Below are 27288 nucleotides of genomic sequence, written 5' to 3' on the forward strand. Positions count from 1 at the left end.
TGGTAAATGTAATTCCAGCTGAGTAGAAATGGCTGCCCTGATTTATATACAATTAAAGTTCGAAGCCACTTAAAAGTAAACAATACATAAATCATAGAACTAAATGTTTGTATTTAGGAGTCGGAGTAATCAACACAAATGCAAAAGGTTTTCTTCACTGACACATGAAGAACAAAACAACCAATCTGTATTCATAAAAAGTCACATTTATTTCAGAGTCATTTCAAATATTACACCTCTGCATTGTTTGGGGGCGGACCCACACCAGCAACACATGAGGACAGTCATCACAATAATTCAGCATAATTCAAAACTCAGCATTCATTTTCAGATGCTGGAAGTCGAAGCGTTCCAGTCGTTTAAGTTGGAAAATAAACAAGAGAGAAGCTGGCGTACAAATACAATAAATGAGTTAGTTCGGCCAGTCCAGCTCTACAGGATTACTGCGTAGAGTGAAATCCACTAGAATCCAATGTGGCTTTAGGATAATCCCATCAGAACTGCAACAGCGCAACGCTACTACAGAACACCCATGCCTGTTAGCACTGATGAGAGCCTATAGTGAAGGAAAGGTTAAGTTGACAATCCTGGTTGGAAAATACTTAACACACTGACTTCTACTGTACAAGACACACATTTCAACAGCCAGCTGCCAACAAAGCATCACGTCCTATGATGCTCGGTTGCATTATCTAACAAACAGACCAAAAAGATTGTAAACTAGTTACAGAGATAGAAAACTAAGTCAATATTTGCATCTTTTGCATTTGAAGATACCTCTCCCCTGAAGTAAGTATAAAGCTCTGTGACGTGAATCCATTTGGAAAAAAAATATTTTTTTCTAGGATACTAATGAAAGCCTGAGTTCCCCACATTAATTGTTAAGCAAGATACAACTGAGTTAAAATGCACCTCCGCTGCCTGTTTTAATTAACAAGGATATGTTTTGATACTACCATGCTCACCATTTGTTTCTAATATTCTCCCAATTTATGGAAGACGAGTGCGACACTGGACAAACTCACACACAGTGGTGTAACCTATGCCAGCCTATATATGCTCGATTGTATTTGTTATCTTATTATTGAACAAATGTTTGACCAGTCAGCTAGACTGACGTGACTTAAAAAGCAGACATCAATAGGGAGCGAACTTTTGCCGATCAGACTTTTTCATGCCAGACATTTTCGCGTTATAAGGGCATAAACCATGAGTTAGGCCGGAAGCGGCTGCTGGGTGGACGAGGAGAGGGAGAGTTTTCATGCCAAGCAGGCTGGAAACGGGGACGGCGTAATGTGGGCTTTGCATGTTTTGTAAGGTGGAGGGAGAGTGGACGTTAATGGTGGGGGCTTGGGTGGAGGCCGCCAGGACGGCCATAGAGGTAGCAGCGGTGGAGGGAGAGAAGCTCATGTTGAGATCAACTGGGTTCGCAGAGGAAGCGGCCTGCATGGTGTATTTAGCCATCTCTAAGCTGCAGGTGGTGACGATTGGAGGGGAGGGAGTTGAGATGGTGAAGGGGTTAGGAGAAGACAGTAGAAAATGAAAAAAGGGGAGAGTGGGTGAGACAAAGGAGAAGGGAGGTGAGAGAGAGGAGAAAACATAAGTATCAAAGAAGGAACGTGTTAAAAAGCAGAGTCAACAAGAGAACGGAGCAGTGAGATGGAATAAATCCAACCTCACTCGGAGAACAATAACTCTGGCTGTCTTATCATCAAGTCGCGATGTGATGCCCTACTGGACATGGGCGCCCTGCGTAATGTCTTACCTGGCGTTGATGAGGTACTGGGCGACGCTGATGCTGGCCGGCGAGCCCGTGATCGTGACTTGGCGCATGGCTGAGCCATCAGTGGCACTGGCAATTTTGATGTGAGCTCCAGAGACCTGGCGAATCTCATTGATCTTGCTGCCTTGTCTTCCAATTATGCAGCCAATAAACTAGAGTGGAAACATGTAAATGGGAGAATAGGTCATGTTTCCAATCTTTTCAGGAATTAGATTTCAGAACAGCATGTGGAAGCAACTGCCTTGGCGATAGCAGCGCCGCAGACTCCCAGTTGCTTCCCACGGACGACAACCACATTTCCAGCTGTGTTAATGTGACAGCAGGAAACCAATTATATCCATTTTACTGACACTCCATACTGTAATTGTGTGATTACACGAAATTTTAGCTAACAGTACAGGGACTCTTGTCACTATTACACTTGCAACTTTAACATTATGACATATTTTCATTTTGTTCAATATTGACACCCCTGCCAGGTCTATACGGTAAATACAAAGCTACCACCAGCTGCCCGTTAGCTTAGCTTAGCACAAAGACTGGAAACAGGGGGAAGAGCTAGCCTCGCTCTGTCCGGCCGTACCTGTGAAGCTTATTTATTAGCATGTTATACTCTGCTAGTAAAATCTATAAAACCAAAGTGCACAAATGACTATTCTGTGCACTGGAGTCTCCACTAGTTGCCTTCGGGTGTCAACAAAACTCCAGGAAGTCGCTGCTTCTACCCAACAAATTGTTTTTTTTCTTTTTATATATTTTTTTAACACTAATCAAACTAACATAATAGATATAACATGTTAGTTATCAGATGTTTCCAAGTCTACATTGTGCTCAGCTAACTTGCTCTAGGATTTTTTTCTTAACAACTCACTGTTTGCTGAAAGAAAATAAAAGGAACATTCCCACACACAACATTCACCTTTGCATCGCCTTTTGAGTATTTTATTGAGACATTTGTTGTGGTACACCTACACGTACACACAAATACAGAGCAACAAAAAAGGTGAATAAAGAGGAATCCTTTATTTCTGTTCTTTTTTATAGGAAAGCTCATATGAATCTCTCAGATATGAATCTCTCAGATTCATATGAGCAGGAACTCTAGTTTTGCATGTCCCACATTTCATCATACTAGTCTGGTCTTGGTCTCTACAGTCTTGGTCTTGACTTATTCTTGAATATAGGTGTTCCCGACTACACTCTCACTATAGCTGTCCTCCTAGAAAGCAATAACAAGCTAAGCAGCATGAGGATTATCTGTGTGAGAACAATGTGGCACTTACATCATTAGGTATTGCCAGCTCTTGTGAACTTGTGGGGGCAGATACATCCAATCCTGCAAAGTAGGACAAGAAATGTGAACAACAGTTTGGCACTAATGGCTTCCACACTTATTGCATGACAAGTTAACCTCCTTTACCACTGCTCAAATAGGACAATGGCATATGGCAAGATCATCTTTCCTGACAGACATATACTGTATATACATAGACATTCTATGCACATATTTAGCTTTGCTATAATACGATAAGCGTCTTTATTAAGAATATGAGTGTTACTCATAAGCTCTAACACACCAGTCCGGCGTACATAATCACAGTGTTGTAATGTTTTGTCCTCAGTTTAGTTGTGGCAGAGTATATGAGTACGTGGGGTGGGGGGAGTCTGAGGTTAGGGATGGACTGGCCAAGAGGACAGTGTTAGATTAGGAGGTGAAATGTTGCAAAGGTGGAGGATATGGGTCGAGAGATTAGGATTTGTATTTTCGGAGAAGGAAACTGGGCAAATGGAGCTGAAATTTTGGGAGGAGATGAGGAATCGTGAGAAATGATTAAATATTTATTAAACTGTAAATATTTCTGACATTTTTCATATTCCCCTGTCAGAGAACTCTGCTGTTTTACTTTTGTATTTCAGTCTGTCTGCTTCAATCCGTCACATACTGTAAATATTTCAGTGACTAACTTTCAAGATTGTTTATAATAAACCAGTTTGGTGGCTTAACCTTAAAATGTCACTGTCCTGCTCACTATTCTGTTCTTTTCATCTCATTTCTTCGACAAATTCATGCACACTGCAATGCAAAACCTAACGGCTCATTTCAGGAATATGCACGTCTCTGTAAAGCCCCCTTCCACAAACCAAAAAATAAAGCTGTGAGAGAGTCTGTAAACTCTGAGAGAATGGAGATAATCTTGTTTCTCTCAGAAGTGACGGGGGTGGTGATGATGTGATTCAAAGAGGAGTGAAGACAGAGGGATAGATGGACTTCCCCGGGGAGCCGTGGGTACGTACCAGGGAAGGTAGGGTTGCTCTGCCCAAGGGAAGGGAGGGGGATATGCTGCATAGCCAACTGGTGAAGCTTGGTCAACTGCAGGGTAGGAAGGAAGTTAGAGCTAACCAATCAAACTGGATTATCATCAGAGGAGCTGACAACTGCAGTACAGAGCCAATCTGAAGTTCACAAACATCACAGATAGTGAAGAGATCCATTCCCATCAGAGAGCTTGCCGGCTTCTCATGGCAGCCGTCAGCACGTACAGTCACATCTCTGGCTACGAAGCTATCACTGATCATGAACTCTTGAGATCTTCACTTTCATTTCAATCAATGCATGCTGCTACAACAACAACAACGTGTTAGCGTTAGTAATGTCAACAGATCAGGGTTATTGAATTTCATCTTTGCAGAGTAGGGCACACGGAGGGCAGAGTGGTGGCTTGGAAGGAGTGGGCAGGGGCAAGGTCAACGGGGCGCACGTCAGCAACTCAAATGGGCATACTTACATCTTGGTGCGTGTAAGCATACTGCCCTGGAATGGCGAAGGCCTGAGATGAGCAAGAGAGGAGATGCAGTTGTATGACTGGGGAGGTGCAGACGTGTTTGAAACGCGACACTTGAACACTTGAAATGTGAATTTGCCACAGAGTGTAACGTGTGAAACGCGGTGCAGTGAGTGCATTTCTGAAAATCCATTCTCTTCCACTTTTCCATAGCTCTAATGTGTATGGATCTGATGGAATTTCATCTAAATGTCATTTGCTGTTACCCTGCCCCTCCTTCTTTGACCATGATGGCCAGAAATCCAATAACATAAACAGATGTCTGATAGGTCAGAGCACACTGTGCCAAAATCAGGGCAGCAACCGGCCAGACCGGGGGAAAGCACAAGCTTTAGTCACGGCATCTTTCAGGTGTCACGCTGCAGGGGAATTATTTTATGTAAATGACTGTCGTTCATATGTCTGACACATTACAGCTTGCCTGAATACTTTCTAATGTGATCATTACCCTCATCCTACCGCCTAGAGTGTTAAAATGTGAAGAGCTTCCTGCTGTATAATTACACAGATGTGTCCCTCTAGTGGTACGATGTGTTTAATGATCAGCGTGACTCTAAGCTCCCACAAAATAAGGAGCCAATTCAATTGTTCTGCTTTTATCGGAGCGGTTTAAAACCCCAGTTAAATAACTCCCACGTTGCTACTTACTTGTGCAGAGTGTTGTGGTGCCAATACCGCATGTGCTCCAATAGGAATGGCCTTGGGTCGGTAGGGAATTGTCGCTCCTTTTGGGGGAGACTACAGACACAGAAATGCAACCAGAATTTATACACAGCCAGCGAAGGAGAGAGCGCTTACTGCCACTGGGGCGTTTTGTATCCCTTTTTTTGAATTGCCTGCTGAATATTTGTATTCCCCTTTCATCGGTTGAGAAAGTTACATGAGACCTTGGATCAAAACAACTTATGATACGACTGTGAATAGAACTGAAAATGTGGAGTTGGAGGATTTTTTTTCCCACAATACAACGAGACCAATTGGATGCTGAACTTCAAAATAAACAAATTTGACCTTTAGCTTCAAGCTAATTTTAAAAAGTGACAGGGTACTTCCCATCCTCTGTTGTAGTTCCAGTGGTAGGTGGAGAGCTTACCACAAATTATGATTTGATTGAGAAAATATAGAGCCACAATTTGTGTGTTAAGGAGGAGTGACATTCATTTGACAGGACTGACAAAAACAAATCATTATTTAATAAAAAGGCACAATAAATTGAACATCTTCATTAACTCATCGTCTCGTGAAGCCGATCAATCACTCCGACCCGAACACAAAGCTTTCAGCCTTTCGGAAAGGTAAAACATATTCAATATCCAGATTGTGCCATAACTTTTACCAGCTCCTAAACAAATGTGACATCGGACACCTAAATCGAGCTGCTGAACGTGAGGATCATCTGCTCTCAGACAGTGCTCACCTCCAGCATGACGGAGCAGATGTGTCGTACACACTGAGTGATGGCCTGTGGAGTGCCGGAAATTGTGACAGCCCTCTCTGTGGAGTCCGGCAGCATGTCTCCTGCCACCTGAACCTGAGCGCCTGTGGTCTTGACGTCGCCGGACAACAGAAGAAACAAAGGCTATTTATTGCTGAAAAGAGCACACTATCACCCAAATTGAAATGCTGGTTCAAGCACTCGCAAATTACCCCGAACCCATTTTGACATGCAGGGAGCAGCTGCAAGCCAAATAGCAATGTGTGCTCCAATATTTGAAGAGGCGGCAGACAAATATTGTCCATTCAGAACGAGTATTCATCCTCCGCCGATCTTTACAGGCATAATCAGAGGGATTTTCATGAGCAGCAGACGAAGAAGAAAGTAAATAAAAATACACACATTTTAAGGCAGAGAAAAACAAGCGAGATGGAACAAACAAGTTTGACTGGAGTGCTTGATACTTGATGTGTCGAAGCAGCCGAGAGGAAGCTGGATGCTGGTGCATTTTGGCTGCCGAGAAACGACTTTGAGATAGAAAAGAGAAAATAAAAAGTTCTGCCCTACCTCTCTGATCTCTTTAATCTTCGAGCCTCCTTTGCCAATCAGCGAGCCACACTGGCTCCCTGGGAAAACCAGGCGAAGTGTCACAGGTGGCTTGCTTGTCACGGTGCTGTTTGTCATCGCTGCGGTGATATCCTGAGGGGGGATTCAAAAATATATGTTAAGCAACCGACTGTGAGACCGTCAGTTTTATTTGACAAGTCTTTTTCTTTTTTTTTTTCGCCAAGGAAGATGTGCATTCACTGTGCCTCGGAGTCCTTCTTAAATTCTCGCTTTAAACAGAATTCTAATGAAGATGATGTGGAAAAAAAGGGAAAAGTTGCAGCGGAGTTTGTTCGCTAGACTGTACCTCCTCGAACTTCTGAGCGATCATGGAGAAAGCTTTGAAGATGCCCTCTGTCGGTCCTGTGATGGTGACGATCCTCTCAGGAGACGATCCCTCCGATATGTTGATACGAGCACCGCTCTGGAAAACACATAATCCCCATTTATTATTATTGCTTCAATTTGTTGTAATTGCTATGCCAGAACACTATAAATTATACATGTTTTCACATTATGGGTTGTCAGAGTGATTGCTCACCTCCTCCCTCATTTTCTTGACTGTTTCTCCTTTCTTGTGTCATGTCGGAGAATATAAAACAGTAGACATGATTAGTTTGATACAGAGAAAAACAAGGCAATCAGCAAGGAATCAGTGTGATGCTGATGGATTGTAAAAAGAAAAGATTTACCTTCCCGATTATGCTGCCAACTTCCTGTGAATAAAAAAAACAAAATTGCTTAACAAGTGGCAACACTCCAGATTTTCTTTCAACAGCTTCAAACATTTCAAGCAGGATGTCATTATTTTACCAACAATGGCCTGTTATTGGGATATGATGACATGAATACACGCAATCATTTGAACTATTCCCACATTTGTCTATTACCTTTCCGTGCATCAGCAGCCTCAGCGTCAGCGTTACATTCAGACTCCCTTCGGACGCCATTTCTTCGAGGTCTGACATTGTCTGTGTTTTCCTTTATTGTAAACCTTCTGCAAAAAGAGAGAAAGTGTTTTCAGAACGTTCCTGTGCATGACTAAAGAGCTCTGGAGTTTCAGATGGCCCAGTCGATTATCTGTTTAGATATAGAGGAAATCTGCAAGATCCTAATTTTATGACAAAGTCCAACTGTGTGGAGAGTATATTGAGTATTATATGAGCTTCCTGTTTCAATGAATTTCCAGCTGTCTTTGCCTGTTAAATCATAATGGTTGTTATCACTGCTAATGCTAACTGCCCCGTTCTTCTTCTATTTATTACTGTCAAACTGCTGCAGCTGCAGGAAATGTGAAATGTATCATTTCCTGTGCCCAACAGGATTTTTCCGGGGAAGAGCAACCAGTCACAGCGAATGCAACAGCTTCCATGAACTGTGTGTTAGCAGCATCATCAGTCCGCAGAGATGAAAAAGATCTCCGTTTGAGAATGCTATGGATCACTAGCTTAACTATGGGGGATGCAGAGTGACTGGGAAATGCTCCAAGTATGAACAGACCTTTTCATGCTTCTTTTTTTTTTTTTTTTTTAGGTTTCATCAAGGGACTTGTGCTCTCTGAAGAGTTGTGGATCATTGTTGTTTGTCTTCTGACTGTGTACTTGTGGGGGGGGGAGATAAGCCTATCACTGTGCAATCTTCACATGGGACCACATCTTTGGTTCCGGCTAAAAACAAGTTGTGTCCCTCGGATAAGATAAGATACAAAGGGAGCCACTTGGGCTGTGGAGGCCTGAGGATCAAGTGATGTGTGTGTGACCGGTTAGTCGCTTAATATCACACCACACACTGTCGGCTCTGTTATGGCCGCGTATCCAATTTGTTATATTTGCAGAGAAGAAAAAAAATGAATGTCTTGATGCAGTTATAGGAAGGGCAGCTTATTGCACCAAAACTGACAGAGAGAAGACGTCAAGTCCACCAAGGTCACTTTGCACTATGCACTGCTTTTGACATTTTTACTTTTCACACTGGGCTCAGTGTTTGAGAGACATTATGCATAAATAATTGACTCAGATAAAGAACTCATAACTAATAAACCACATAATCTCAATTTAAAAAGGGAACGTTGCGAACAGAGTAAGTGTGTTTTACATGTGAAACTTCGTCTAAAACTTCTTGGCTCACTGCAAACGATAGATCTAGCTTCTTTTCTGAAACCTTGATGATAAAGAGGAAGGAAACATGGTGTGACTGTGCATGTGATGTTCCCAGTTAATCCACAGTTTGATTCCATCCTACTCCACTGGTTTAACAGTGTGCACAATGCCCTTTTTGGAAAATACGCCGATGTGCTTAGATTTCTGCAGAAGTGAGGAGATCAATACAACTCATGTCTGTGTGGTACATGTTGAGCTGCAGCCAAAGGCCAGTTTGCGTAGCTTAGCATAAATACTGGAAACAGCTAGCCTGGCTCTGTCCGAAGGTTATTTGTCTACCAGCATGTCTAAAGCGCACTAATTACTAAGTTATATCTCACAAGTTTAATCCATTTAAGCAAATTGTATAAAACATGTTGACGGTGAGTTAGTCAGTCTCTTTTCTGACTCTGAACAGCATCCAAGCAAACAGCAGAGATTCCTGGAAGTTATTGCTCCCAGCTAAAATATAATCTGGCACAGAACCAACATGAAACTGCAAACTGTCATTGTTTTGCCTTTTATACTTAATCCCTGAACGGACTCGACAAACAAGCTAAAATGTGTTAATTGGTGAGCTCTAGAGGCTGGATTGTGTCACCAGCACCAGACTGAGTGTTGCTGTCTATGTGCTAAACTAAGCTAACCGGCTGCTGCCTGTAGCTTCATATTTAGGGGCAGACATGAGCGGTATCAACCTGCTCATCTAACTCTCTGCGGCTAAGCAAGTAAGCATATTTCCCAAAATATCAACCTATCTCTTCTCCCACAGACCCCTGCTTAGATGCTCACACAAACCAATAAATACAGAACTCTGACGCTGTTCCACACGTAGAGAAGAGACAAAAAATGAGAGTGGGTTTGATTCAACCACGCGAACTCTGAGGATATCACAGTTCGCAGTTGCTCCCCAACTCAAATTTTGGCAATATCAGTAACTAACAAAAATAGAGTTTTCCAGGAGCAGAGGCAGATTTACAATAACATTTTGTTCAAGCACATTGTATTGTTGATAATACCAGTCCTAGCTGAAGGACTTACTCCGATCGGCATCATGAATAAACGAAGAGTGCCTTACTGCTAACAAGACTCGCAGCAAATCTTCCCGCCGTGTGTCATTATAAAGTTAGACTGAATACATCAAATAAACAGCAACATCTCTGTCTAATCCTATAGGCCGGGATTTGTTTAGTTAATGCTAAGACCCCTTTGACCCATTTCTGTCACCTCTCGTACGTCAGCGCCCACTCAAGACTTACGAACAAAACACTGGTGCACAACAGCACCCTCCGAGTACACATGATAAAACAGATCATCTACAGGAACCCAGCTCCCCGAGCACTGCAGGCAGTGATGCTTCAGACAATAAAAAAGTTTAAAAAAAATATAAAACCAGGGCATTAATCCTTGAGGGAAATGGAGAACAATGTCTAAGTGGATTACTTGAGGGGTTTCATGTACGCCAAATTTGAGGGTAAAACAAAGCATATTTTTTCCATTCGGAAGATTGTAATGCAATGATTTTTGCATTTTATGATATTATTACATACAATAGTGCTCCAGTTTAGGGAGCAAAGCTCCTAAATAAACAATAATTCATAAACCATGTTCCATACATTTTGAAATAAGGTGTTCAGTTACATATCATTATCATGATAAAAGTAAGCCAGAACTAATTACTTCTTAACTATCTCAAGTCACATTCTATTTATAACAATCGCATATCAGACTATAAGCGTGGGGCCCAGCAGCATGGCATTCCTCTCTCAACACAAAGGTTACACTATCAGAGATTCATGTCTGGTTTAATGTGATAATCCATCTTGCCCAAACTATCTCTGCCATCAAGAGTGCAACAAAATGCATTCACAACACAGCAAAGTACTGAAAAACCACCAGCACAAATCAACTAATGGGAGTCAGGAGACGCGCATTAGACTGAAGACGCGCATTCTTAGCTTCCTGTAAGTGAAGAGAACAAAAAAGGAGAGCTGGATTAAAAGCCCCTTGAACTTCAAACTTAAATTTTGCATCTGATTAAACCTAGCGCGTTACTGTAGTCTGCAACACTGTTACCAGTAGAAACTGAATTGTGACAGAGTCTGACCCTTCAGTAAAGGGCCTGTCGTCAAGAATGATAAGTTTAAAGTACTGACCTTATGTACAAAATATTCCTCTTCTGTATTTCTGATATCTCCCAGAATGAGCGGCCTTTTGGTCTGCGGTCCGTGTTCAATGTTTGCCCCCTTTGTTGTCAGTTATCCACAGAGTGGACAGATGGTTCCCTGTGCCCTCAGACCGGCTGGAGCGGAGGCTGGCTTTGCTATTAGTCCCTCAGCTTAGCCCAAGATAAGCCCCTACGCAGGGCAAGTGAACCCGCATCTCTTGCCTAATTCTCCCTGTCACAGCCACCAAAGAGGCGTTCCTCCGCACGGAGATCCACAAGCTGAAGGGGCCTGAGGGCAGGGCAAAGAGGCTCTTCGGCTGGACACTATCCAGCCCCGATAGAGCAGGCTACAGTTACAGCCACCACAACAAACAAAAATCGGAGAGCTCTAGTCTTTTTCAGTCATCTAAAAACCCACATAGAGACGCTGAAGAGAGGCTTTGTTGGCCGGTGTTGCTCTGAGACTAACAACCCTGCATGACTGCTGTGTTCCTCATTAGATTTTCAGAGCGCTTCCTGCCTGCACAGGGCCGGATTTTCTCTAAAAATAAATCACCCTGTATGAAATCGGTGCTTTGTACAAGGACCCCACTAATTGAGGGCTAGAGAGGACAATGTGGTGTTTGAGGTATTTAGTGATGTTAAGCACAATGTCTTCATGGGGCGCTTCTCCACCCCCATCACTGCTTCTGCCCTCCCCCACACCAAGCCCTTCTGCCCTTGTAATGAGGCCATACTGGATACAATACAGCCCCGCACAGAAGAAAAAAAAAAATGTATTCAGCTGAGCTTCAAAATTGTGAAGGAAATGAATCAGTGAAGCATAAGTGGCATATTTAATTACTACTCACTGCGTTGCACGGGGACAATGATGGCTGCTGTGAGCCTCATGGCAGCCTGTCAGACAGCTAAGCAGGCCATGTTACATTCACTTCCCGACTAAGATTTCAAACTTCTACCAACTTATATCAATGAATCAATCAATGAGAAAACAAGCACAAGTTAGTTTTCACACCAGCCGTTGTAAAGCTCAGTAAAACACAACGGGAGGAAATAAAAACACAAAATAAAACACAACAGGGGTCAAAGCCAGGACGAACAGGAGCCCAGTAGACCGAGCAGAAAACTGAGTGGAGCTGCCGTTGCAATGCGTTACATTACAATTCATTTGAAAGGAGATCTATTAGCTTTATTTCTGATTAAGAGGATTCGTTGTCCTTATGAGATCACGAAGATGAATACAGTCCTTTAAAGCAAAGTTGTTTGGCCATTCTTCTCTTTTTAAGGTACATTCTTCTGGGTGAGACTCGGTAAGAGGTAAAGCAAAGGTCAATAAAAGTCCAGGACAGTAAAATACAACTTGTACAACAGTGTGTCTTTCTGTTTTCAGACTGCAAACTAAGTCAGAACCACAACAAAGCTATCAAAGCTGTCAAGGGCATGGCGTCTGACAAAGTGCATGACAGTTATTTCTATCCTTTCAGAGACCGTGAGATGATCGGGCATTTCATGCCAATCACTTGTAACTAATTTCCCCTCCTTCATGTACCTTGTGTGTCAATGAGATTAAGGAGTCGGGGATTATATGTAAAGGGATTGCTGTGAAGCGATTAATGGGACTTGTTGGTGTAATCAGTTACAGTTACTGACAACAGTGTATATATCAAATAAAGAATAGCTTGAAAAGATAAGGGGTTCATAGCTGCACGTTTACCTAAACTAAAGAAAATGGCAAAAGGATCAATATAATAGGAACATGGTTCTTTCATCATTAGCTTTAACACATAGCAGGTCCAGCAGTCAGACATTAAGTAATCATTACACTGAAATGATATGCACTTACAATGTTTTTTACATTTTTTATTTGAATACCAAACTTTGAACAAATGTATTCCACCACGTGCTGTGTGTGTCGATAAGACAAGAGTCAGGGGTTATATATATATATATATATAATGTGATTACTGAGACTTACTGGTGCAATCTATTACAAGATGTAAACACCAGTACAATTTTCATGATTAAAAATAATAATAAGATAATTACGATAACTGGAAGATGAGGTCATCTTTTAAGAGTGTTATCCTTCTTTTTTTTTTTATATTAAAAGAATATATATTTATTTATTTTCAGGCATCGTAACCTGACATAATGTAAACATCTGATGTATCACCATGAAAGAAGTTTATATAGCATATTTGTCAAAATATGTTCCATCAATATCTAAAGCATATACGTTATTTATGTGCACATGTGTGCAGATATAAAAAAAATATCTGGAAATGACAATTATTTGACAAAGTTTCATTTGTTTTATCATAAGGATACAAATATTCGAAATTATGGAAATCTTAAATGTTTGAAATTTATTTTCGGTTTATGGATATCTTAGTGTTTTGGACAAAACAAAGAAGTTCATGTGACGGAACATTTTTCTTCTCTCAGAGTTTGAACTGCTGCAACACCCTGTGCACACAACATTACCATATTACATATAGAAGAACAAACACAGCATATGCTTGTTGAGAGAGAAACGGTTAATATGCGTGTTAAGTGCATTTTATAATATATTCATTTCATATAACGTCACAATACCATCATGTGAAATAAGCAACAACTTTAAAGTTAGCAGCTGTTGGTAGTCCCAGTTGACGGCTAGCTGTACATTAGCTAACGTGAAAGCTAAATACTAATACTAAATACGTGTGCGTGCGTGTGTGTGTGTGTGTGTGTGTGTGTGGGGGGGGGGGGCAAATTCGCTTGTCACATGATTGCAAAGTGGTTATTAAAACTAGTGCCTCTTTCAACAACAACCAGTTCTGCCAAACTTCTTCTTTTTTCCCCACCAGCGATGTCTCTCACAGCGACTAGACAACTCACGTGCTCTTTCTGCAAGAGGAGTCTACATGAGCCTCGAGGTAGTTTGCTCGAGGGCAGCAAAAGGAGGAGGACTCTGGACTTCGACCCTGGAACATGGTAAAACTAAATATTGTCTAAACAAAAAAAACAAAAACGAGTGTGCATTTGAGTCGTCTGTCGCCACTGTGAGCCCACGCGCTCTCTGCAGCCCTCTGCGGTCCATGGATTTCCAAACACTCTGCACGTTTGACACTTTTAAGTCGGCGTGGAGCCACTACGGTTACGGAGGAGACTTCCGGGACGTGGTCGATAAGGAGTTCACGCGGATTAAAGGTAATGATGGCCACGACATTAGCAGTGACAAAGGCAAGGCGTCGCTTGTTTGACAGTTTACACCAGTGCCAGTAATTCTCAAACTGTGGGGCGCGACTCATATATATTTTTATTTTTTATTTTTTATATATAAAATATATATATAAAATATATATATATATATATATATATATATATATATATATATATATATATATATATATATATATATATATATATATATATATACATATTATTATTATTTTAATATATAGTCTCTGCATTTTACCATCCTTAGTAAGTAAGGAGCAGTGTGCTGCTGTGAAGCACTAGGGCTTCAGTGTCTTGCTCAAGGACACTCAACATGTAAACTGTGGAGAGAAGAGGGGTGAACCACCACCTTGTGGTTTTAGGACACTCTCCTTGAACATGATGACTTTACATCATGCAAAGTACACGGACATAAAACGTCAATAATAAATACATGGCAAAATGGCTGTACTTTTGTGGACAGATATAACTGTCTAATAATAAATTAAAAAGTGATTGCACATGTTATTAGTTTTTGTCTGATGGAGTGATCTGGTTTACTTGAAAAGGGATTTAAATTTTGTTTATTCTATTATTTGAAAAAGCACGGATGGAGGAGTCATAAAAAATTGGACCATTTCGTTACAGTCTAGTTGGGGTGGTGGGGCCCGAACATTCAAATTCATTCCTCCAAAGTTGGGCGTGACTAAAAAAGTCGAAGAACCACTGGTTTGCACGCATGCACACGCGCAAACAAACACGCACACTCACACAAAGACTCACTCTCTCGTTGTAAACAGGAATAACATATCTGGACCATGCAGCAACTACTCTGTACCCAGAGCTTCTGGTCAGGGACTACTTACAGGACGTTTCAAGGAACATGTACGGTGAGAAAAGTCCCATGAAACGTGTTTAAACGTGTTCTTTATTCAGTCATAAAACTCAGAGCGTTTATAGGTCATCATGTGTCCCAATAGGAAACCCTCACAGCCACCACTCCAGCAGCAGACTGACACAAGACACAGTGGACAGGGTCAGATACAGGTAAAGGCAATTCATGCCCTCAAAAGCCCCTGTGACTCCTTTGAATGGTACTTTCCTGGATGAGATAAATAAAAAATATATATATATAAAAAACGTAAAATATTTCTTACAGGGTATTGCAGCATTTTAACGCCACCCCCGAGGAGTACTCGGTGATTTTCACTTCTGGTTGTACAGCCGCACTCAAATTAGTGGCTGAGAGCTTTCCCTGGAGGTCGCCGACTGAGAATGAGGCCGGAAGCCACTTCTGCTACCTCACTGACAGCCACACCTCCGTGGTTGGCATAAGAGGGCTGGCGTGCGACCGTGGGGTGGTCGCCCTGCCCGTCTCCCTGCAGGAAGTAGAGGGCCGGGCGGAGCCTGCAAAAGGGGAAGGCGCTGCTTGCCAGACGCCGCACCTCTTCAGCTACCCGGCGCAGAGCAACTTCTCGGGGAGGAAGTATCCCCTCAGCCTCGTGAGGGGCATCCAGGCGAGGCGCCTTTACCCGGCATGTGACCACCCTGGTCGCTGGTTTGTGCTGCTTGACGCGGCCTGTCATGTAAGCTGCTCCCCTCTAAACCTGCAGGAGTGCCCCGCTGACTTCATCCCCATCTCCTTCCATAAGATGTTTGGCTTCCCCACGGGTCTGGGGGCCCTTCTCGTCCGTAATGACGCGGCCGGCATACTAAAGAAGACTTACTTCGGAGGAGGCACAGCGGCAGCTTACCTTTCTGGGGAAGATTATTATGTGCAGGCAGCCGACATTTCTGACAGGTAAAGAAAGCACTGTACGAGCCTGCCAAGAGCCCCCAGTTGTTCTGTGCTCCCTCCTTTCTTCTAAGATGCAATGTTTTTCCTTTTTCCCTGATAAAAGATTTGAAGATGGGACCATATCCTTCTTGGACGTCATTGCTGTAAATCATGGTTTTGAAGCTCTTTACAGGATCACAGGTACTGCAACAGAGCACGTTAATAGAAAAAAAAAACTAAACATGAAAGCACTTATTTCATAACAGAATAAATGCAAGCTACATATGCAAGTTAATTAGAATTGGCAAAAAGTTGCTGCGAACAGTCTTCCTGTCTTTATCCCCCTTTTATCTTCAGGGGGCATGCACAACATCCAACAGCACACCTATGGTTTGGCACGCTACACTTATATGCTGCTGTCGGGCCTTTGCCATGGCAACGGGCGACCGGTGGCTCAGATATACACGGAAAGCCAGTTTGAGAGTCCGAGCACACAGGGCGCAATCCTAAACTTCAACCTCAAGGATTGTCGTGGCCAGATAATTGGGTATTCTCAGGTGCATTCAATACGTTTCGGTTTTGCAACAGTTTAATTACCGCATGTTTTATGCATAGACAGTGTTGGCGCCCATTAAAACAGCTCCTCTGTTTTTTCCCTCAGGTTGACAGAATGGCCAGTCTGTACAATATCCATGTGCGCACAGGCTGCTTCTGCAACACCGGAGCCTGTCAATCCTTCCTTGGGATCACCAATCAGCAGATGCGAAGAAACCTGCAGGTGAGAGATTCAATAATAAGAAAAATGTCAAACGTCTGTGAAGGGCCTGTGCAGGGAGAATAAAAGGTGCTGTTTTTTCCCTCTCTGAGGCCGGCCACGTCTGCGGAGACAGCATCGACCTGGTGGACGGCCAGCCGACCGGATCTGTGCGCGTGTCCTTTGGCTACATGTCGACATTTGAAGACTGTCAAAAGTTCCTGAACTTTGTTGCCGAGTGCTTTGTGGAGAAGCCAGTCACGGTGGACCGCGTGAGACTGGAGAAGCTCATGGCCACCACAGCGGCATGCGAAGGCTCACCTGGGGAGCCTCCAATCGACATCACTCCCGGGGGTACAGTTGCAGTAGACGAGAGGACGAGGCATTTGGAAGCATCGCAGAGGGGATTTGGATGCAGAGAGTCAATCAGCCACAGCGAGGCGTGTACTCTGACCAACATCTACATATATCCCATCAAATCATGTGGCGCCCAAGAGGTTTGAGGATGACCCACACGATGGATCAACAATCTTTTTCCCTTTCACTTTTGTTCCTTCCCGTGTCCCTCATTCTGTTTTGTGCTGTTCTTCATGCAGGTCCACGACTGGCCGGTGGGACCGCTGGGTTTGCTGTATGACAGAGGCTGGATGGTGGTGAATGGAAACGGCGTGGGCCTGAGCCAGAAGAGAGAGCCGCGTTTGTGCCTCGTTCGCCCACAAGTCCACCTGCCTTCGAACAAATTGCTGTTGCAGGCATCAGGTCAGGCCGTCTGTCAGAGGATCACTGAGGGGAGAGAAAGAAAAGCAAACTGCCCAACAAAAATAAATTTCAATCGGTCGGATGTTCTGCGAAATATTATCTTTGTTTAAGGATTTATATATTTTTTTTCCCATTGCCCTGCAGGCATGGATACCATTTCAGTTCCCTTGGAAAACAACACTCAAACGCACGCAAGCTATCAAGTGTGTCAAAGTAAAGTTTGTGGTGACAGGTGAGCTGGCAATGTTAGAACATCTGAATGCAGCAGCTGCAGGAAATACTGTGACACATACCATTTGTGCCGTGCTTTTCTCCCCTCGTATCAGTGCCGTCTCTCACTCCATTGTTCTTGGCGCTATCTGTCGACACTGGATTGGCATTAGACGGTCTCCTTGCTCTCAATTTTAATATGAACGTCCACTTATTTACCACTTTTAATGGAAAAAGCTACTGCAATAATGAGCGTGAGATTATATTGATCTCCTTGGATCCCTTCATGACAAGTCATACATTTAAAAATATAAAATATATTTATCCACTGATTCTCGGATTAGTGTCGATGTTGCCCCAAATGATAAGCAGCATTCAACTCTGTAGATTTCTCTCGTGGGCTTTTAGAACATAATCCGCCTCCTTCTCCCCAGGGTGGAGGCTGTCGACTGTGGGGATGAGGCTGCATCGTGGCTCTCTGACTTCCTTGGACAGCCATGCCGCCTGATAAGACAAAGTCCTGATTTTACCCGTGACGCGAAGAAGAGGCCGAGCGGCGGTATCTATTTAAACATTCCACCTGTTCTGTCTGCTTCTTTTTATTTCTTTATGCTGGATTTAACTGCAAAGGTCTACATGTGCAATCTAGAGTCACAGATCCTGCTAACACCACCTGGTTGAAGCTGTGACCTTGTATTCCCTTCAGCTTTTCACTTGGATAAAAAAAATGCTGTTACTCCATTTAAAAGCATTAGTTTATCACGTAACACTTTTATGCGTTAATTAATAGCTAAATAGTATGCATTTTATTACATTCAGAACAACATATTGATGGGTGCTGTCCATGAAGGTTCATCTGATACCGCTATACATACATACATGCCATCAGACAATGAGGATTTATAAAAGGGGATTTTGATAACCTAATTCTAGCTATTGATACCTCATCAGTTTGATACGTCTGGTTCAGTTTTTGTGTGATGGTTTGTCGTATTCAGTCTGTGAAGGAGCTCTGTCAAGTCTGAGCAAATAACCCCGGTAATGTCTGAGCTGGCATCCGAAAGCCTGCTTTACAATCTGCACAGTAAATTTTGCAGTGTTAAAGGAACACTAAAAGAGTTCAATTTAACTTGAAATGGTGTTAAATTAACTCTTGCCCAAGTGTTGAAATTGTACAGTTAAATCAACTCTATAAAGAGTAAAAATGTACCACTCCCTAACACAGTATAGTGTTAATCAAATGTAACACTTCAGGTTCATAACTCTGGGGAGTGTAAATATCATTCTCATTAGTATCATTAGTGTTGATATTTTAACTCTAAAATTGACACTAGGAGGTCAAATAACTCTAGTAACTGTTGTTACACGCCACTGTGTTGATAATTTTATTACAGTGAAAACACTGCACAGTGTCTCTTAAACTTAACACCATTTATAATTTTCCAATTAATTTACTCATTTGTAGTGTCAAATTACATCAAATTAGTTTTAAATATAGCTTTTTTTTTTAGACATACCAATATTTGACCAGAAAAATCATCAGTTACCACAAAATAGTGCATCTCACATCTCTTTATTGTGCACACCAACAATCAAACCAATGATCTTAGATTTACATCAAATAGCAATAAGGGATAAAAGAAATAATTTGGTGAGGTCAAAAATCATGTTGCGGCAATAGACAAAATGTCAGTTTCATCTTCTTCGTGATGGTGTCCTCATCAGTGGGATGGCTTCTTTGCATTCATCGTCGCTCGGGGCCGTCTCTGGAACAAACTCAGACTCTCGTCTGACAGTTGTTCCTCCAGACATGCCATCACCAGATGGTTCTTTGGCTGATTTTACACAATAGAAAACATACTTTATTATCAATGCTGATCACAAGCATGTGCATTTTTAAAACACTTCAGGCAACTTAGATTTGACCTAAGTTTTAAGAAAAGCGTTTTGTTTATTATTGGCTGGAGAAACATGTGCCACAAAAGGCAATCGCTGATCTTGTGACTGCTTTCTTCTACATACATTCGTTCAGTATTACCGCAGAATTACCTCCAAATGATGATCGTCTGTCTTTAGCAGTGCATCATGAATAGTTTTAATCCTCCAGGCAAGGTATCCTGTCCCACTCTTGCTATCATAATAATACTCATTGGAGGATAACAAACAGACACTTCATTAGTAACATTTAAAATTGGAAAAACATGCTCAGGTTGAAGAAAAAAAGCATTTCACACAGCCAAAAGCATTACTGTGTTTAACTCACGCAGCCATTCTCAGAGTAAGCGTCTGGAAACCACCAAGTTTTGCTTTCAGCAGCAGAGTCCCACAATTATCAGTGAAAAGTCTCATTGGTTACTCACTAGTTAAACACACACGGCTCACACACAGTTGGGACAGTTACTGCTCTCCTTAAGCTCTCAAAGCGGTTTTCCCGATGTATCGACTTCAACAAACTGTTTTTGCGGTTCGCTTGTCTGTAAATATTAGCTAGGTGACTAAACACTTACCGCAGTCTGTTGACATAAGAAAATGGCACTGTGAAAAATCCAGACTGGCTAGAAATGAGGAGGGAGGGACTTTTCCAGAGTATTTCTGACACCACCTGTTAGGCAGTATTTTACTCAAACTGTTAAAACATTTTAGCCCGTTATGAATAAGCCCGTTTGACTTTTTATTTTAAAACAACTTCTCAATTGAATTTATTTTTTCATCACGATCTGTATTGCTGTTTGAACAAACTATCTTTTCACAAGGTCCATGTGGCGTCTGTGCTTAAGCTTTTGATCGTATCGCACAGTCTTTGTCAGCAGATGGAGTTTGCCTGGTTGTCATTGAATTGCGGATGTTAAAATTTACATTTTCAGAGTATTTCAAGGGCATCTTGTTGCCTTTAAAGTTGATATGGATGTTGCTGTATAAAATTACACTCGCAGGGATAGAACATTTTATAAAAATCGTCCAAATTAAATAGAGTGCACGTTTTAATTAGTGTTGTGAAATCTCCTCGCACCTCTTTCACTCTGAGTTGCAGCAGAAACCTCGGTCTTCTGGCTCTGAGAGGATGTGGGCCACACAAACCAGAGATCAGAATGTTTTCTCCATATTGAACAAGTCACTGGGCTGATATATAGTCTTTCCCTTCTAGCTGCCACCTCCACGTCCCTCTCGCTGGTGAATGAAGCGCAGTATCTCATGATCAACCGTGCCAGCGTGGAGCTCATTCAGAAGCTAATGAGCAGCAGGTTTGAGCATGTGATGTGAGCGACGTCAGGATCCGTCGACGCTTTGGACATTTACATGACAGTGGCGGATTTGACAAAATGACATGCAATTTCCACGTTTCCCTTTTTCGCAGGCAGAGCGACATTGATGGCAATCAGCTCCTTGACACACAAAACGTCATTAGCCGCTTCCGAGCCAATTTAGTCATCACTGGAGTAGAACCATTTGAGGAGGATAATTGGCCACACTTGATTATTGGCAACACTCGATTTGTGGTGAGCCGACACTTTGAGACGCAGGACGAAATGTTCAAATGTGTTGCAAACGGATCCCTTCTGAAACGAATATGCTCCCTTTGTGATTTACCCAAAGGTCGCAGGTCAGTGTGGTCGGTGCCAGATGATCGGAGTGGACCAGGAGACTGGGAACAAAACAAAAGAGCCGCTAATATCTCTGTCGGCCTACCGCAATGGCAAGGTCAGTCAAAAACGATTACTTTTCGTACATGTAGACGCTATCTGTGTGTGTGAGTTTTGTGGCAGTGACTGGTGGGTGAAACGCATGTGCATAAAAAGATTTCTTTCATGTTGGTAATACATTTTTAGGTAACTTTTGGAGTGTACCTGACCCATCAGCTACCAGAAGGCTCCAGTAACGCAGTCTGTGTCCTCTCTGCTGGGTCCCTGATACAGCCTGAGTCACACAGTTCCTGAAGTAATCATTTGCATCGTCCACTTTATTTATTTTGGTGACATCGAAGCAGTCCCCAAAGATCACATGTCAAACACGGCGGGGGAATTGCTTGATGCCGCTCTTTTATTTGTCTATCATAATGGTGCCTTTTGTCCTCTCAAGTGTCCATGTCATACCAGGGTATTCATATTGTATTCCATACAAGTCTCCTTTGATGGGAAATGCTTCAGCTTTCTGGATTTCTTCCCCTATGGTTACGTTCTGAAAATGTGAGCAATAAAGTGGATGTGAAATAATCATTGCATGACAACACTTTGAATGTATTACTTCCAATGGGACCAAAATATGTCAGGCTTGATGCACTAATCACTGCTCATCATGTTAACCTCCCAGACATCCCCAACAATGGAGAATTGGTATGTATTCCAAACACACCCCTTCTTTTACTGCTGCCACAAATCTATAACATATTGCTCCCTGAAATGGAAAAACCTATCAGACACTCTCAGTATATATGTTCTGAATTGAACATGAGATGTTATGCAAGATAAAGTAATAATGTATTGGACAGCAGAATTTATGTGCTCAGAGTAACATGGGTGTACATGCAGACGACATATTATGTTGAGGTTTGGCAGTAAAATTGCCCCTGTATATATCTCAATTATGGTGTGGCTATAAAGAGTGGTATGAGGGAGCTGCAAGGTTTTGAAATGTATATAATTGGATGATAATTAAAAAAAAGTACCTCTATAAAATGTCCAAGTATTTGTGTTTTAAACAAATAAGATGTATTTCACTTAACGCAGACCACAGCACCATACTTCGGGTATACATGATTTTATACGTAAAGTTATTTGTGTAATTAAGGCACTCTCTCACCTCTTGTCTGACCGGTCTATCAAAAAAGGCAAAATGCTGTGAGAATAAATTAAATCTGCTTTAGTGGTATAAAAAAAAAGAGTCCTTTTGGAAAATGACGGACCATATTAGTTGGTTTACTGGGTTGTTTTAAGGTGGCGTCATGTGTAATGTCATGTACTTTGTCATAAACTAATATTTAAAGCAGTGCTACCTTAACAAACCCGGGTTCCTCCCCTTCCGATTATGCTGTACTTTGGTCAAACTTTTTGATAGCCGATAACGAAAGAAGAACAAACAACTGTGCCAAAGGGGTTAGCATAGATATTACATATAATTGTACTCAGATAATACTGACGTCATGCCGAGAAAAAGGGTCGTCAAACAGGCTGGTTCTCCCACCGCTGCCGGAAAAGTCCAGGGCTTCGCCAAAGTCCAGAAGGTGGCGAAACCGTGAGTTCAGCTTCACTTTAGTAACAATGGGGTTGTGTTGTTGGCGTTGCATGAATGTGTTGTCATCGCGTGAAGGAAGCCAAAAGCTTTCTTTTCGATGGTTTTCTGATTGCATCTCTATTACAGCTTCCTCCTGTGGCGAGCCCTGCGTGTTACGGTTATATGGGTCAACGACATGACATGCATACCTTTGTGTCCGAATCCATTATTGCCTTTAAAAATGTTTTATCAATACATTACATATATCATTAAATTATATAAACCATTTTCAGTTTAAATATGTCTTCAGCACAGCTGTCCCAGCAAATGATCAGAGTATAACAACTATAAAATAATGCATTTTCATCATAATACATGCATAGACACTCCAAGGGAAAATTTCCCATACATACCAATACTGTTAAAAACTATTTAAAACACTATGAAAGTTAGGTAACAACTGAGACTTGTTAAAGCACAATGTTCCAGATACAAAAATATCCATTACATCAATTTTGAAAAAAAAAAAATTGAATCACTTTTTTTGAAGCCTTATTTGTTATTGACCCGGATACAGATGATTGACAGGTTGATGTTTACATTTCCAGCTGGGCTGTACACTTGAACCATGTGGCATAGTGAGATATAAAAGTAGCAGAACACCTAGAATAGTATGAAGTTCTGTGGGAGCAGGTGTGTTACATAATTAATAATACATAGCAAAGAAAATGTGTTAAACAGGTTGAAAGGACACTTCAAAGGACAGACAAGTTCCCACTGGAACGGCAAGAAGAGTTGAGGGATTTAAACATCGAAGGATCCCGAAGGATTTAAACATCTGTGGTCAAGGACTGGATTGTACATATCTCTCTCTACCTCAGTAAAACTTGTGATTTATTATTTTCATACCTAGAGTGTTGGTGGTAAACATATAAGGTTTTAGCAGAATACTACAAAACAGAGTAGGACAAATGTCCGTCCAGTAAAACAAAGGAGTCATTTTCATGGCATCAATATGGCATGTGGCTTTTGGACATCTTGGAGAAAGATTTTGAAGGTGAAAAGTAAAGTAAAGGCGTCAATTCAGGACACATAATGCGACAGCTTGATGGCTGTTGAAATAAATGGCCTCCTATATGTCCCCCTCAAGCAGTGTGGAGGCATCAGCCTTCGACTAAACTGGCTCTTCTGGCTGATTAGAGTGTTAATGGAGGGGGTGGAATGTCTTGTCCATTAATTGGCAATAGTCTGAATAGCATCCTCCTTTTTGCTGTTGCATCTAAGGAGTAAGGACCGACACCGATACAGCCTGTCCTCTTGATTAGACTATTCAGTTCTCTTCCATATTAATGCTGCAACCACCATATTATGGCTGCAACCACAGACTGGTGGGACATGTGTGGACCAGCTCTGCACGTGCCAACTGGCTTGGGTGTACATTGCCATGTACATCTGCTGTTTGGAACGACGATGCGTTCCCTCACTGGCTTGCACGCTGAGGCGCAACAGTGAAGAAAACAGTCAGTCAGCAACTATGACTCTCTCTCTGTTCTCAGGTCCCGATCGTGGCTGAAAAGAGGAGTGTTGGCCGTCTTTGTCATCGTCTTTTTGTCGTATTACTTGCGAAGAAAAGTTCCAGAATTAATCCAGCACCTTGTTTATTCTCACAGAAGTAAGTTATTTCAATGCCTCTGGAAAAGTCCCTAAATGTTCAAATTGCTGACGAATAAAGGGCCCGCCTCTTTTCTTTCCCTGTTGGTAGTCAGGGTGCCTTTCTTTGTTGACCTCAGCCAACCTGCTGATCACTCCCTTAATCACACCATCAACATGTACTTAACATCAGAGGAAGGAATCTCTCTTGGTGTATGGTGAGTAAGCCAAGTTAAATTTGTATATATATATATATTTGTATATATATAACAACTAAGATTATTATTAAATTCATCATCCAGTGATCGGTTTGTCTGTAAGCAGGTGTATTGTTCTAAACTGTTCAAGGCACACTGTTCCTGAAAGATATGGGAAAGAGGCTCCTGGGAAGGACTTGGCATGGTACCAGAACGCTTTCAGGGATGGGAGTCCAGTTTTCATATATCTTCATGGGAACACCGGCACAAGGTATGATAAATAATGCATTTGTATTGTAGTTGGCTCCCCGAAGAGGCACAGTGTAAAAGCTCCGCACTGCTTAACGTATCTGGGTTTGTTATTTTAAGACATTTGTGTGACCTTGAATCATTCCAACAGGGCAGAAACTCATCGGGTGGGAGTGGCAAAAGTGAGTGATCGCCCCCCCACAAACGTACTCATCTTTTGAAGGTCTAGTAAAGATATGCACATCTCAGTAGCCAGTCTGATGAAAAACAAGCGTTGTGTGTCAACAGGTACTGAGTGCGCTGGGTTACCACGTGCTGGTGCCCGACTACAGAGGTTGGTGAAGATGAATGACTCCTTTTTTGAAGCATATTTTCCCATCGTTGGCCTTCTTTGCCTTCTTACTGATTGTAATACACAACATTCTCGCATTGATTGAATATAATCTGGAGGCATAAGCTTCCTGTAGCGTAATGCACTTGTGCCTAATGAGGGGTTTGTTGAAAGGCAGTCAAAAGACCAGCAGTTCAATTTCAGGTCAGTGTCTAGTGCAGGTTTCCCTCTGAGTGGGTGCCACCTGGTGGCCACGAAGAGGCCTCTATAGGATGTGTTAGTAAGCAGTGCTTCATGACAGGGTTCGGCGATTCCACCGGGGAGCCGACTGAAGCCGGCCTGACAACCGATGCCCTCTACTTATACAACTGGGTCAAAGCACGCTGCGGAAACAGCCGGGTCATCATCTGGGGACATTCTCTTGGCACCGGGTCAGTAACGAAGGACTCTCGATCCACAGCATTTTCCTCAAGTAGAGTCACTCTTCACACAAGTCAAAATTATTCATGCCACTGTTGTAATATCTGTTTTGGATGTGCTTTGCGTGCTCCCCGGAAATATGAGACTTTTTTTTAACCTTGATGTAAGAGCCTGCAACACTTACACATTTTACCAGAGCAAGAGCTCCACACTCAGAAACACAAAATGCATCAACAGGAAGTCAGCGCAGTGCTAAATACATTGCTAATCATTTACTTCACATGGTAGGCCCGTGTTTATGACCGAGATGATTTTACTACAATAAACCTGTTTATGTCAGGAATAGTTAAAGAGGAAACCGTATTTTCAAATGTATGCAAAAAAATTCGGAAACTGAGGATGCTGCTGCTTTTCTGTGCAGAGTGGCCACCAACACTGCAGTGAAACTGAGGGAGCAAGGTAGGTTTCACTACCGGGGAGTTTTGGCAAATAGAAACGAGAGGAAATAAGTCCAACTCGTCGGTATTATGACTGTTTTCTCTTGTTTCCAGGGAAGGATATTGACGGTGTGATGCTGGAGGGCGCATTCAATAGTGCTAGACAGCCAATATCGGTCCATCCTTTTACCTGGGTAGACCGAGTTGTAATTTTTGAGTCAGTTTGCTTTTATTCACTTCATTCAGCTGCTGCTACATAACGCGGAACTTTTCCATGTTTTATTTTCTTTCTGTTGAAAGTATTACTGGAAATTTCCGGGCATTGGGTACTTTCTCCATGAGCCATGGGCCGAAAACAAGCTAGTCTTTCCGACTGAAGAAAAGTATGTTTTCACTAAACTCTAACCATGCTGCTCACACAAAACAGTTTATTATGAAAATGATTCATCGAACATTTGACCAGCTATTAATTTTGTTTTCACCCGACAAGAAGACAACTTTTGAAGTTAATCCACAGCTTCTTTATCGACAGACATTGTCACACTTAATGACACACTTAATGCGCCAGAACAATGCAACAGAAATATTTCCTGTTTCGTTCGCAATTAGAGCCCTCCTGCCTTCCAATGTGCACACTCATATAAATATATATTTGCACAGTTATATTTAGTGGCTTGAATATAATGCATCCAGTATGACAATTTAAGCATGTTAACCAGTAAAATGCATTAACTGGCGTGTATTTTCTTATTCTGCAGTTTGAAGAAGTTGAGATGTCCAATCCTGTTCCTTCATGCAGAGGATGACCACTTAGTGCCCATTCAGATTGCTCAGCAGGTACGATCGGCTTAGAAAGAAGCTTTTCTTCTGATACAATGGAAACCGAGGTGCTATTTTCCATATCAGTGTAACTGAATAAGTGTTTTCTCTTCATGTCTTTGCTTCCCTTTACCAGATGCACAAGGTTGCAGCGAGTGCCCAAAATTCAGAGCGGGTCAAGCTGGTGTCGTTTGACGGCTCTCTGGGGTATCTGCACAACGGTTTATACCGTGACCCGCTTCTGCCCGACATCGTAAAGTAAGAGAACATTTCACTTATCACGCTGAAAGTGATTATACTGGCT

At 42.1% G+C, this 27288-nt stretch overlaps 3 protein-coding genes across 5 annotated transcripts in view; 2 read left to right on the forward strand and 1 right to left on the reverse strand.

Moving 5' to 3' along the window:
• Positions 1 to 789: 789 nt before the first annotated feature.
• On the reverse strand, positions 790 to 11049 carry zgc:110045 (uncharacterized protein LOC664755 homolog). Its single transcript, XM_068567719.1, has 13 exons — positions 10962 to 11049; positions 7558 to 7664; positions 7360 to 7383; positions 7209 to 7241; positions 6975 to 7091; positions 6629 to 6760; positions 6044 to 6172; positions 5275 to 5364; positions 4570 to 4611; positions 4079 to 4154; positions 3067 to 3119; positions 1766 to 1935; positions 790 to 1471 (listed from the first exon to the last, which is right to left on the reverse strand). The coding sequence occupies exons 2-13, from the start codon at positions 7633 to 7635 to the stop codon at positions 1138 to 1140; spliced, it is 1278 nt and encodes a 425-aa protein (XP_068423820.1). The 5' UTR covers positions 7636 to 7664; positions 10962 to 11049; the 3' UTR covers positions 790 to 1137.
• A 2771-nt stretch (positions 11050 to 13820) lies between these two features.
• mocos (molybdenum cofactor sulfurase) lies at positions 13821 to 22301 on the forward strand. 3 transcript variants are annotated; one of them, XM_068568290.1, is made up of 16 exons: positions 13863 to 13948; positions 14092 to 14164; positions 14974 to 15063; positions 15154 to 15220; positions 15333 to 15974; positions 16075 to 16151; positions 16308 to 16507; positions 16612 to 16728; positions 16818 to 17201; positions 17301 to 17463; positions 17608 to 17695; positions 18108 to 18232; positions 20819 to 20915; positions 21029 to 21170; positions 21268 to 21372; positions 21501 to 22301. In XM_068568290.1, exons 1-16 carry the CDS (start codon positions 13946 to 13948, stop codon positions 21606 to 21608), a joined length of 2481 nt encoding a protein of 826 aa, XP_068424391.1. In that variant the 5' UTR covers positions 13863 to 13945; the 3' UTR covers positions 21609 to 22301. The 3 variants fall into 3 exon arrangements, with proteins under 3 accessions (XP_068424390.1, XP_068424392.1, XP_068424391.1); XM_068568289.1 differs by having other exon boundaries at positions 13821 to 14164; XM_068568291.1 differs by lacking the exon at positions 14092 to 14164 and having other exon boundaries at positions 13834 to 13948.
• Positions 22302 to 22738: 437 nt separating this feature from the next.
• si:ch211-117n7.7 (Monoacylglycerol lipase ABHD12-like) overlaps positions 22739 to 27288 on the forward strand; it is a 5632-nt gene continuing 1082 nt past the window's right edge. Inside the window, exons 1-12 of the mRNA XM_068568224.1 lie at positions 22739 to 22902; positions 24438 to 24553; positions 24644 to 24749; positions 24880 to 24999; positions 25129 to 25159; positions 25266 to 25311; positions 25610 to 25739; positions 26150 to 26187; positions 26280 to 26359; positions 26466 to 26548; positions 26924 to 27002; positions 27121 to 27242. Of these exons, the coding sequence (XP_068424325.1) occupies positions 22811 to 22902; positions 24438 to 24553; positions 24644 to 24749; positions 24880 to 24999; positions 25129 to 25159; positions 25266 to 25311; positions 25610 to 25739; positions 26150 to 26187; positions 26280 to 26359; positions 26466 to 26548; positions 26924 to 27002; positions 27121 to 27242 (1043 nt within the window). The 5' untranslated portion in view covers positions 22739 to 22810. The remainder of the gene's footprint in view (positions 22903 to 24437; positions 24554 to 24643; positions 24750 to 24879; positions 25000 to 25128; positions 25160 to 25265; positions 25312 to 25609; positions 25740 to 26149; positions 26188 to 26279; positions 26360 to 26465; positions 26549 to 26923; positions 27003 to 27120; positions 27243 to 27288) is intronic.

Source organism: Clinocottus analis, unplaced genomic scaffold, assembly GCF_023055335.1.
Source record: "Clinocottus analis isolate CAN_PGR_092001 unplaced genomic scaffold, fCliAna1.0.p SCAF_8, whole genome shotgun sequence".
NCBI lineage: Eukaryota > Metazoa > Chordata > Actinopteri > Perciformes > Cottidae > Clinocottus > Clinocottus analis.

Bases quoted from the DNA above. Each gene is read 5' to 3' on its own strand.
- zgc:110045 (XM_068567719.1), bottom strand. From the start codon at position 7,635: ATGTCAGACCTCGAAGAAATGGCGTCCGAAGGGAGTCTGAATGTAACG. The intron at 7,242-7,359 runs GTAAATCTTTTC...ACATGACACAAG, and splicing joins TTGGCAGCATAATCGGGAAG to AAAGGAGAAACAGTCAAGAA. The intron at 7,092-7,208 runs GTGAGCAATCAC...TGTGTTTTCCAG, and splicing joins TCAAGAAAATGAGGGAGGAG to AGCGGTGCTCGTATCAACAT.
- mocos (XM_068568289.1), top strand. From the start codon at position 13,879: ATGAGCCTCGAGGTAGTTTGCTCGAGGGCAGCAAAAGGAGGAGGACTC. The intron at 15,975-16,074 runs GTAAAGAAAGCA...CCCTGATAAAAG, and splicing joins GCAGCCGACATTTCTGACAG to ATTTGAAGATGGGACCATAT. The intron at 16,729-16,817 runs GTGAGAGATTCA...TCCCTCTCTGAG, and splicing joins AGATGCGAAGAAACCTGCAG to GCCGGCCACGTCTGCGGAGA.